General features: G+C 31.4%; 2 protein-coding genes across 2 annotated transcripts in view; one reads left to right on the plus strand and one right to left on the minus strand.

Annotated features, from left to right (window-relative positions):
- The window catches only part of COG5 (component of oligomeric golgi complex 5), a 296,956-nt gene that overhangs the window by 70,422 nt on the left and 213,601 nt on the right, over nucleotides 1–12,933 (plus strand). The window lies entirely within an intron of this gene.
- On the minus strand, nucleotides 5,491–8,647 carry GPR22 (G protein-coupled receptor 22). Its single transcript, XM_068550151.1, has 2 exons — nucleotides 8,577–8,647; nucleotides 5,491–6,817 (listed from the first exon to the last, which is right to left on the minus strand). Exon 2 carries the CDS (start codon nucleotides 6,790–6,792, stop codon nucleotides 5,491–5,493), a length of 1,302 nt encoding a protein of 433 aa, XP_068406252.1. The 5' UTR covers nucleotides 6,793–6,817; nucleotides 8,577–8,647.

Here is a 12,933-nt window from a genome sequence, read left to right on the forward strand (position 1 = left end):
TGCTTTCATGGAAGCAGGGTGAGGAAAATGGCCTCAATCCCAGACAGACTCAGCTCTCCTTTTTTATCTTACTTGATGCTTCATAGTTTGATAATGGTATGGAGTTGATATTGGTGGCCCTGATAGGAATGACAGTGCTTTTTACCACTTGCTGGTGGAAGTACAAAGCTGTCATGCTTGAAAACCATGGATACAGCTTATAGAGGTCTGTAAAAAAAAAAAAAAAAAAAAAAGTGTGAATAGAAGGGTAGGGATACTTAGGGTTATTTTCACACCTAATTTTATCATGAGCCGGGGAGAAATATTACTGTGTTAAATTTGCTCATCTCTTTTTCTCTCATAAAAATGAGTATTCTTTCGAAGGTGATAGCTTTCGTATTAACGATGAACCCAATTTTCCTTTTGTTTCTACATCTCAGTACTACTCTGTTCCAGATGTTTGTGAATTGTTATAGTATTCTTTCATTCTACTTCTTATGATGTAATATATGTTATCATATTACTAATCTGTCCAGTCTATCTGTTGTCTGGGTTTTATTTTAATCCTTTCATTGTTTGGAATGCTTCTTAGCAAAAGTCTTCAAATTAGCTTTCTTTTGTGAACTCTCTAACCCACAGTTCTATGTTCTCTTTGTATTTCTCTAAGAGTTGAGCGTCTCTGAGTATTTTAGATCTTTTTCCTGCCTTATATGGGTTTAATTATCTCCTTATATTTCTTGTTTATATTGTGATCTGAGCTTCTCTCTTTCCTAAGATTTATTATTAGTCATCTCACGTTTAGCTTTCTTTGACTTCACCCCAGTCCCATAGGGGTCTCACACAGGTGTCTATCTCTGAGATGTAAAGAAAATAGGTGTCAAAAGTTTTCTCTAGTTTTTATATTTCTTACTGAGTGGAAAGGAAGAAAAGAAATAGATTATTTTATGGTTTTTCCCTTGCTTTTAACTTCCATTTAGAAAAAGAACCTGCTTCACAGTTTGCTAACTTACCTTTCTTACCTTTTTGAAATGTAGCTTGAAGCTATTTAATTACAATAGAAAAAGGTTTAAGTATTTGATATTTTATCAATATTATTTAGAAACTTTGCTTATATGATTTTTTAATTTTTAAAAATTATTCTTATGCAGCCATTAACAAAGAATGAAAGTGATATGTATATAATGAGTTGGATGGATATTTATAATAAATTATTAGGAAAGAAGCAAAGGATCATATTTATATTTTTTGCTTTGTGTACCTTGGAATTTTGCCATTGTTTATAGTTTTTTATAATTGAAAAAATTTCCAAAGAAGAAAATAATGCGTTTAATGGAAAAACTGAATAAACCAATATGTGAAATATAAAGTAGATAATTTAAAACATCAAATAGGAATTTTCATTTTGAATATTTGTAATAACTAGAACATTCTTGAATAATGTTTATTTTACTTAATTGAATTTTCTGCTTTGCCAGAAATTCTTTTTGTTTTTGCCCTTGTTACCCATGTACTTTATTTAAAGCATAATTTAAAAAGTTCTTAGATCATTGAGGAAATCTAATTTCTTGTGGTCTTTTTATGGCCATCATTTTTAATTCTTCACTCTCTTAAAACAGTTGGCTTTCTAGTCAGTTGGATACCCTATTGATTCTGCATTGACGTTGCCTGTCACATCTGTATGCTCCTTTGTAGAGCTACTGCCAGCACTTGTTGCCAGGCCTTTCATTACCTATCAGGGTGATGGCAGTAGCTTCCTATCCTGTGTGTTTTCTTTGCTTTCTCAGCTTCCCATTTCTGTGTCTTACTCAATCAACTCTTTCTACATATTGCTGTTTTTGTTGTTGTTTTTTTTTCTGTAGCTCATTATCACGTTATTCCCCTGCTCAGATTTCTCTGCTGGCATTTAAGGCCTCTGTCTTTTGGTTCTAATTTAACTTACCATATCAACTTCTCACTACTGTATTATTTTTCTTCTAAAGAGAACAATTTACTGTTTCCAGGATATGCTTTAGTAGCTTTCCTCAACAATGCTTTTGTGTATATTGTTCTTAAATCCAACATAATTCTTTTCTTATTAAGTTTGCTAAGAACGTTATTCTTTTTAATTTACATTTGCCACATTCTGCTTTTTTAATAGGTATTACCATACTTTTTACTACCTCGATTCTAGATTTTAAGCTCTGAGGGTAATATATGAGTTTCTGCCGTATAAGTATCAGCCACAATGCCTTCTACCTTGTAAGGATTCAAATGTTAATTGAATTACAAAGCTTACTTAAATGTACAATCATAAAATATAATAAAACCAAAAGTTTTGTTGACTTTGGAAAGTAGTCTTGAAATTACTATGTTGAATAAAGCCCTACGAATAAGCACTTGCTTTCTTATACTTTTAGGTTTTTACGTTTAAGTCTAATCTCAGTGAAATGAGGAGTTTGATTTTTTAATGTCCAGAGAGCTGAGATTTTGCTATAATTTTATTTGGGGGATTAAAAATAGACCATATACCTAAAAATTGACTTATTATGGGGGAGAAGTATAGAATTATTCAGTGCTATGAATGGCATTTTTTAATAAAGCATCATTGTAAATAATTCTTTTTTAATATGTCTGAACATCAGTTGGGTACTAGTTGGTAGAATAACAATGACCTTAAATTAGGAAACAAAAGAGAAAACAACAGTTCCATATCTTGTTGAGCTCATTTTTGGTTAGTTTTTAAAAGACTAGTTCTTATTTCACTAGTTTTCAAGAACTAACCCAGTTAGCTATATAGAAATTGATATTATTTGTGGCCTATGGATAGAAAAATATGATTTTAAGAAGATCCCATATTGAATGTATTGTTACCTCTATTGCTTTTGCATTTAAAAATTTCATTCTAACATGAAAAATTAGCATTAATGCTTTTTTGGTAAAATTATTTGAAATAAAGTAAAACATTTACACATTGTGTTAAGGGCCATCATAAGAAGAATAAAAATATTTCACCTTTTCATTGAACAACATTTAAATAAAAAGTTATCTAAGCTTCTCATTCTCTCCTTTAAGCTGAGATCAGTAATTGCAAACGTATTTGTGACTTGTTTTTAAAAGCTGAACTTTTAACATAAATGTTATTTTGGTTTACATATTACATATTATTTAGCACTGAAAAGCTACTAGAGGTTATCTGGTAAATATGAATATTCTTTGTTGTAAACCAGTGGTTGTACTTTTGTATGTCTGAAAGATCATTACAGGTGGACAGAAATGCTTGTTAATAGTTCCAGTGTCAAGTGCAGAAGTAGTAACAGCTTAGAGGGCAACATTATAATATTTGCTATTTATTTTTTATTTTGTTAGATTTCTTATTACAGAGAACAAGAGGGCATGAACGCAGTTTAGGCAGATTTATTAGAAAAATGTTTTTAAACTGAGTTCTTTGGCATGTTTATAGACTTGAAGATGAAAAATATTTAGAACACAAAGGGTTTTTCTTAACATGAAGACTTTTCTAAAAATAGTCTAATTTTTATTAAGATTATAAAGCTAGAGATTAAAATATTTATGCTCAGAAATCCAAGTACAAAATTATTTAAAAATTTTTAAATGAATATATTAGGAGATATTCTGTGCTAAATATATTTGTCGAATGAAAATTTTCTTAATGTCTTTATGCAATCCTAATTTCTCTTTAAGTTTTCAAAAAATAAGTCTTAGTTGTTTATGCTACATTTTGTCAAATTGAAGCATTCTTTAATTCCATAAAAGAATACAAAGTAAGGCAGGAGGAAACCGCTTCTTTGCCAAGATTTGACATTATGTCAACATAACATTATTATCAGAAATGTATCACTATTAAGTTTGTCATGTAAACCTCAGTGAATTCCTGCTATTGCATGGTGCTCATTTCCCCAAGGGATAAGGTATTCAGTAAACTAAATTGGATGAATTTCATTTATTTACATAAAAGTGGTATATTATTGAATTGGTTGTTTTCTTCACAGTCCAACATTTAATTTTTAATTATAGAAGACCACCTAATGAAAACATGTTTCTTTCAATGAGAGATTATTATTGAATTGTTTGACATAAGAATTTTTATTTAAAAATGAGTTGCTACTTGATTTAGTGAATACAGTATGAAAAAACAGAATAAAGAATTGTCCAGTTAACCAATTACAAGGGAGCAAGTATTTGCCTACTTTAAATAACTTATTGCTGTTTTTCAGGTACAGTGATAATTAGCACTCATCGATAGATTATTAGATTATAACAATTGGAAAATACTCGTTTGATATGAGATTCTCAAACCTGATATCTAGAGTAAGGATTAGTAATTTCACAGTTTTCTAACATGAATTGGGGATTGGAGGCAAAATGCTTTACATTGAATTAAGTGGTGTAGTGGAAATAAATTCACAAGATTTATTGCCACTTTAATGATTTTGAGAGTTGAAAAGGACTACTATATTTTGAAACACTTGGGAGCTCTGATAGTGTAGGAACATTGTGTAAATTGTATTACTCTAAAGTTGCTATGTTTCTAAAATTAGAAATAGTTGGCTTTTCTATAATGACATAAAGTCTTTTTTTTTTTTCCTTCCTTGTATTCAGATTTTAGTAGTTAACTTCTGTTATACAAAAAGGCTGACTTGAATAAAGTTAGGATGTCTGTTTATTTTAATGCACTGGTTTTTGCCAGTATACTGTATTAATCCAGAGCATTTGGCTTAACTCAACCAAAGTGAGGAAGGAGGAAAGAAGCCTTAGTTTTCTTCCTTCCTTTTATTGTCAGTTCATTTGTATATTATAGGCATAGTGCCCTTGATCTTAGAAAATCAGTCTCTTTTTCATAATAAACTTGAATTTCAAAAGTTCCCCTATCGTGATGTGCATATACATGGTTGTTTGTTTTTTGGTTCTTGAATTTTAAAATCCTGATAAATCCTACAATTTCCTACATTCCAAAAAGGATAAAGTTTCATATATGGTTCATTATTTTTGATGCATCAAATATTATAGCAAGTAGACTATGCTAGAAAACATAATATAGTGGTATAGAAAATCCTGGGTCATTTTGGTTGCTTGGAGCCCATAATTTTGGTTTTTATGTTAAAATGCTATTCCAGTTGTTAACATATAAATATATCTATAGTTTGTGGCTTAGAAACAATACACTTTATAAAAAAAAAAGCAAGGATACCTGTGTCAGTTATATTTTAAAGTTATACAGTGTTTTAAGGCTATGTATTTATTCTTTAGAAAATATGACTCACATAAATATCTTCTGATGGACATAATATTGACAAAATATACACATGATATTACCTTAACAAACTGCCATGCAACAAATACATTAAGTAATGAAGAAATTGAATATATATGACCTAATCTAATCTTGACATTTACATTGAAAATTTACAACATAACCAGTACTTAAAATGTTTTTCTTATATTTGGCAGTAATTTTTTACAATTTAAATTTAAAACTTCTGAATGGGGGTTTGGTGAAACTTAGCCTTTTCCCTAGTCTGTGACAACCTGAGGTACTAAACATTTTTCTCTTATTTCACTATCTTCAAAGGTAATTTTTTTGTTTCTTTTAGGATCTATCCAAGAATTGTGTATTACAGCATTATTAGGCATGGGATCAGCTTCTACTATGGAAACAACTCGCTTTTTCATTTTACTTTTCAAGACCTTTTGAAATTTTTGTCTAGTAAATGCATATAATAGAGGATGAAATATAGTTGTTCCATAACCCATGACTAGAAAACACAACCTTAATTTTACTAAAAGGTCACTTGGGCCTAAACATAAAATAGTGGTATTTAAAACAGAAATTGGTGTCCAGCAGAGAAGAAATGTAGAAATAATCAATAAAGACATTTTGAAGACTCTCTTTTGCCTTTCTCGTCGTTCACGATGTCGTTTCATAGCTCGCCGGAGGGCAATTATTACAGAGACTGAAGTTCTAACACCAAAGACTACATTTCTCCCACCACTGCTTTGTGACATGTCTGTAGTCTCATGTTGTGTGGTTAGAGAAATCGTCTTTTTCTTTCTTGCTTTCTTCTTCTGCCCTGTTGAGAATCTTGTGCCTATTCGAATATTGAGAGCCTGAAGTATTTTGGTGTATGTGATTAACATTACTATGACAGTGAAAAAGAATATTGGGATCTGTACTAGCAGGTGATAATACATTCCCAGTTCAGTGTAGTATTCATTCGTACTGACACACAAAAGTGTCTTGTTTTTCCATGTATTTCCACTTTGAAGGCTGAAAAAATTTACCTCAATAAAGGGAATCAGGAAAGAGAAAAATGAAAAAATCCAAATGGATATCATTAGCATTACAGCTCTGCCCATTGTCAGAATTCGGTTTGCAGGCTTTACAGAGATGTCATATCTGTCCAAAGTGATAGCAAAAACGTTGATTGCTGTTGAGACACTTGTAAAAGATACACAGGCCTCATGGAAACAGCAGATGAGAGCAGTGTTACTCTCCAGTGAAAGCAGAAGGATAACTATAGTTAGAGGAATACATCCCACACAAATGATTACATCAAGTACATGAAGATTCATCGTAATAATGTTACTGACAGAGTTGATTAAGTTGGATTTCATGCAGTAAAGTACCAGTACGGTGAGGTTGCTGCCAAGTCCCAATACAATTTCTAACATAAGAAATCCGGTGAGAGACACTTGAAAGCTTAATGGATATGATAGTGGTTGGTACATATTGGTGTTGATGTCATCAATGTCATCTCGCACTGTAATGTTAGATTCAGACTGCATGTTGATTTCCAGAATGGGAGAAAAACACATTCTTTTGGAGCAGTTGGTTTTTTCCCTAGAAAGTGAAATAGAATAAACTATTTGATATTTGGCAATTTAAAGGACGTACAAAACCTGTGTTCTTTGTAAAAAAATTTTTTTATTGTGTACTTAGTTTAATTTTTAAATTTATAAACTATTAATGGAAAATGTAGAATTAGGAAACATCAAGGTTTGCATTGTTTTGATGTACAGGGAAATTGGGTTCCCCATCTGAAGAAATAACTGTACTGGGGATTGCTCCTATATAGTTCAAAATTGTTTAATAAACTAAAAAGGTTTTCCTTATTTGGGTTTTTCAAGGTTATTATTTGAGATACAGTATATTTTTGTATAATAAAACTACCCAGTATGCAAAACTAATTTTAGCCCAGTGTTTTAAGATTTCATTTTAAAATGTTGTGAGTAGGTGGAAAATAAACGCTATTTTAACATGTTGTAGCACAATTAGTGTAGGTGTAATTATTCCCATGAGATTTCAAATGAACAGGACAAATGTTCACTTAAAATGACAAGTGGCACAGAGCACTAGTTTGTTTTAAATCACTTTGTCCGTGCTCTTGATTGAAGAGCAGCAGTCAACAGTGTGTTTGGGGATATCTGGAGTTATTTCCCACTGAAGTAGGCAAATGATAAATATTTCATATTTCTCAGTGAAAGTGCTCACTGAACTTTATAACAAGCAAACTTATAAAAATTGGAAAAAAAGGACATTATTATGTATAACTGATTCACTTTGTTATAAAGCAGAAGCTAACACACCATTGTAAGGCAATTATACTTCAATAAAGATGTTTAAAAAAAAAAAACAATGAAAAAAAAAAAAAAAGGACATTATTTTGAAGTAAAACACCACAGGCCTTAGTAAAAGAGCACTAATCACTCTTATGAATGAATGATTTATTTTGTGACCACACCCTTTCATACCTTGTAGAAGGAGAAAATTGAAATTTAATATCATATTAAGAAATAGCCATTTTTAAGGTGGTTTAAAAGAATGCATCAGTTGATTTTATTAAACAGAATTTTTAAAGCAAAAAATGAAATTTTAGGGAAAAGGAGTATCTGAAGCCCATTTTCTGAGCAATCTATTAAAGTTACACATTTCCTGTGAAACCTTTTGTGTAAATCACCCAGTGTGTATCATTTTGAGGAAAATTAAAAGAAAAAAGCCAAACTCTTGCTAATTCATGCATATCTATGTTTTAATATATAGAAGTTTAGAGTAATTTATAAAAATAATGTCTGATTTGCTGGGCTAAAATGTCAGTAATTAGTATATTTAGTTAAAATATAAAATCATACAACCAACTATATTTCACATTTCAAGTACAGCATTTTGCCTGCAAAATCATAACAAATTATAAAAGCTAATAATTTTCAGAACTCATGTTAGCCTTTCACTTGATGTAACCTTTGACAAGTTTTAGAATATAGTTTTATTTATGCATATTATTTTAAAGGTAGTGTTTCAGAAACACAAATGCTAACATTATTAATTTCTTTTGAGCTTACTAAAGGCATATATTTGAGTAAGTGAAGGTCTTAGCCAGCATTGAAATCCTATAAAAATGGAAAATTTTAAAGTGTGCCAAATTTTCTGAACTGACAGATTAAACATCAGGTCTTTGTCACATCAGTTAGATTTAGAATTAAATAAAGCAGAAGTGTCAGTTTAGATGATAGTTAAGGAAAATGCATCTACTCTAGAGCAAGATTCTTTTCTCTTGTAAATGGTAAACAGTGTCCTGGGGTGCATGCATCTTCTGACCTACCTGTTTGCTGTTGCCTTATGGGCCTTTTGGCTCTCTATAGCAGTTTTTCACAATATGATACATGATGTCATTAACAGATTTGGACATGAGTTTTTACCTGACAACAGTGAAGTAGCTGTGTTTTATTTCATGTCTTGTAGGAATTCTTTCATTTTTCTCTCCAATACTTCAACTGCATGAATTGTGAGATTTAGTTGGCTGATGAATTTCTAAAGACCAGTACAAAATACTTGTGTTTGTTTTGCCTTAAAAAGTCACGACCGAGAGAAACTTCCTCAAATGATAGGAATTGTTTCCCTTTGAGAGAATATGTGATGATGTCTCTTTATTTTCCAGAACATGTGAAAACAAAAGAAACATAAGGTTTCTAGCTTCTAAAATGTACTTAGACATCCTTTTGTTACAAATGTAAATCTGTTTCTATAGCAGTCCTCATTATTTTGAAATGATTTCTTGGTCACCTAACTTGGTTATAAGTCCAGTCCATGTTCTCTTGATAAAAACCATCTGCTATTTAATTTGGTTTGTTTTCATTAGAAGAGGATACATAATTGGTCATAAAACTCAGATGGAAAAATCCTTTAGTAATATCAATTGATACGAATATCTGAGTATTTAGTGCAGAAAAATACTTGCTAAAGCTTCATTTAGCTTGCTGGTAATGTATGTCATTCTCTTGGCAATCCATGTTTCATTGTTTCTTCAAGAATCGGTGGCTCCACAATTTTGGTATGTTACAGTATAAACTCCCCCTTTAAAAATGCTCACCATTTTGTTTTCAGGCTTTTACAGTTATATTTTCATTTTGTGGCTGTTTTATATAGCATCTTCTTAGGATGATTACTGTCGATGTGTTATATCCCAGCAGTAATGTAGACCTGTATTCTCCGGTTTTAACTCCTTAATGTCTTAAAATCATTGTTGCAAGAATATCCTGCAGTTTGTGGTTCAGACAGCTAGGGAGGTGATGGGTCAGATGCATTCTTCATATTGTCAGTTGTAAATACTGAATTAGCTGCTTTGGGCCCTTGTGAAAAAGAAAAAAAAAATGGTTAAGGAATAGGGTTCCTAATAATTTCCTATTAATTGAAAGTTACTTTAGTTGTGTTGATTTAACACCATACACAGTATTTGTTATCAAAGTAAGCAAACTGTGTCATTAGAGCCATAGTTTATGCATAAATTTAACGGTTTCTTTAAATATTCTCTTTTCCTAACAAAGACTTTAAGTATAATATTTAGTAATAGAGTTAACATTACAAATACTACCATGAAAGAAAAGCTGTATTTTTTTAAACCAATTTCTGCTCTCATTTTAGAAGTTAACCTGTATTTTCAGAGATTATGAGCAATTAGCATACATTAAACATACTGTCATTCCCTCTTATCTTTATAATAAATTTTACAGTATTTCCTGCTGTAAAATATTGTCACTTGCTTATTAGCACATGGTTTGACTTTTAACTGATTAAAACAGATTCCATGATAAAACACTATAAATTTCCATTGATGAACTGTTAGTGTAATTGAAATGTAAAGGGTGATGTAAAAGGTGACTGCAAATTAAATAATTTTCAATGAACATGCCCAATAGTAAACCTAAAATTGAGTAATAAATAATAGCTATATAGTAAACCTGATTCTTTCAAGAAATACAAGCATTTTTTGAACACTTCAGAAAGACTACTGATAACATTAAGGATATTTAGTATATCTGAAGTAACTTAAAAAGCTGATATCTATCTTCAGAGTGATTCAACAAAGAATATTCTTTGTATTTAACATTGCATCCTAAAAAATTACGTTTAAAACATATCATGTCTTAAAATAAATAGATCTAAAAGATACATGTTTAGCAATAAGTAGAATTAAGCAAATAAACTCTTAAAATTTAGGCTGAAATTTTTCAAAGTAATTTTACCCCACTATGCTGGTTCAAAAGCAACTGAATACTATAATAAGGAACACATCTTACCTCTGCTAAAGATTTGATAAATTCTTGATGTAGTTGAAGCGTTTCCAGTTTTGATTGATTCATTTTGTTCACTGGTTAGTAGAGGACTGGGGGAAGAGGGTCATAAACACCTCTTCGAAAAAGACCTTAATGAAAATGTGTGTCTGTACTGTGCCATTGTTTCAGCAGTACTGCTAATGTATGGAACATGTAGTGCTGCTTGGAGGCTGCTGCAGTCTCTCACTCTTCCTACTGTGGAATCAATAAGCATCTGAAAATACATAATGAAAGTAATTTAACATACTGAAGGCTTCTTGTCTCCAGAGACAACACTTAGATTCAGTCTTTCTAAAAAGGAATGGCACTGCTTTTCAGAGGAAAGCCTGTTCTGGGCAGCTTTTGCAGAATGACAGCCTACCTTGTGGCTTCTCTCCACTGCAGAGAGATGCAGTGCATTCACTAATTTTGATTGGTCAGTTGTATTGGGCTTAAATTGTGCTTCATATGTATAGCAGGGATTCCCCCCACCCCCCACTGTTTTATATAAGGATGCTTTTTTAAAAGGCTATAGTTATAAGTGGTAGTGTGTTGCTCTTAAATAGAACAGGAGTAAATTAGTCTTTAAAAAAATGCGTATTCTATTCTGGTTTGTTGTTCACTTATGCCAAACATTAAAAAGATATAGGGTGGTGGTGTTGGGGGGGGGGCAAGAAAGAATTACATAGTAAAATGTATATATTCTTTTTAAAGCCTTGGATAATTGCACTTGAAAATATTTTAGTTGTATATATGTTTTTGCTTGAGATTCTTTGTTCTACAAATAGAAAGGCACTGCATCTTTACTGTGAACCACATTGAATTTCAACCAGTTTGTTTGTATTCAAGTCATCTTCTCTGTGTATTCCAAATTGTGAACATCTCAAGGTGTTAAACATTATGACTGCAGTAGTCATTCATTCAGGTATTCACTTCATTCATTCATTCAAAATATTAATAAAGCTTGATTTAAGGTGATTACACCCTACAATTTTTTTTTTAAATTCCACTGCTATTAGTAGAGTCTCAGTATGAAGAGATTTAATCATGTGCATTACTTCTGATATTACTATTCAGTCTTCACCTCTGGTAACCCGTTTTGCTCAGTAGATATGTACCGATCATGTGCCATCATATTTTATTTCAACTGCTGTTTCTGTTTTTAACATGGGTACTTTTAGTGGATTGCTATACCCTAATGTCGTATGCAGCTGTATGCTAATGTTATTGGGTAAATATATTGGTAAAGGAAAAAGGAAGTTAATTACATGTCTTCATAAGTTACAAAGCTAAATTATTTTAAGATACGCTGTCAAAAGAATTAAAAACAATGGTGTAGATAACAAAATATTACTTTAAATTTAAATTTCTGTTAATTTTGGTTACTTATGAATAATTTTCTATTTTCAATATTGAGGAACACATTGAGGAAACCTTTTTTTTAGACTTGAGTATATAAAGTGGCTGGATTCTATATCTCTTAACAAAACAGAAGACGTATTGCAAATCACTGAATTATTAGAATATTGATTACCTATTTCCATTATTTTAGGAATGTTAGTGGTGTGCATTTTTTAAAATATGTGCTAGGTTTTTAATTTGTAATTGAAGTTATTGTTTATAATTTTGAAAATCAGTATACATTTTAATAATCTTCCACTGCTAGTGTTTAAGCTGCACAGGGGGCTGGCTGAATAGTATATGAGCTGTGAGTTGCATTTCCACAGAAGTTGAGAGTAATGTGGTGGAAAATTTTGCTGTGAATTTCTACAGTTTTCTGCAGAGCTTTGGGTGGCAGGGCTTTGATAATGATAAAAATTAAAATATTGTGCTCCTTTTCATGCATTTTGAAAATTGGAGAAAAGGATCTTAGAATGCCAGCCATGTTGAAAGGTAGCGCAGGTGTGCATATGCACACATATAGTGTTGTTTGCAGCTTAAAACTAAAACCAAAGAAAAGATATCACTTGAAACTTGTGGTAGAGATGAGAAGTTATTAACATAGTGAAATACATATAGTGCTTTTCTGCCAAAGAATTCAAGTATTTGCTTACATTTATCGTCAGAATATCACCATGAAGTAGAGGAAACAAAGGCACAGAGAAGTTTAATGACATGAGAAAGTGTAGGTAAGTTAGTCAGTCTAGGTAAGTTAGAAGTCTGCAAACCCCCTTCTAACTATATAGCTGGCCCTCTCTCTTTGGAAAATTCTGAGGGTAGTTTTGACTTAAAATTGGATGATTTGGGTTCAGTCACTACTTATTAGTTACATGACTTTTGACAAGTCAAGCATTCTCTGGGTCACGATATAGCTTTGACTTTTTAAATTGATGTATATTTCTGTGTTTTGTTTAGCTCTCTGTGCGA

This window comes from Eschrichtius robustus, chromosome 8, assembly GCF_028021215.1.
Source record: "Eschrichtius robustus isolate mEscRob2 chromosome 8, mEscRob2.pri, whole genome shotgun sequence".
NCBI classification, from domain to species: Eukaryota; Metazoa; Chordata; class Mammalia; order Artiodactyla; family Eschrichtiidae; genus Eschrichtius; species Eschrichtius robustus.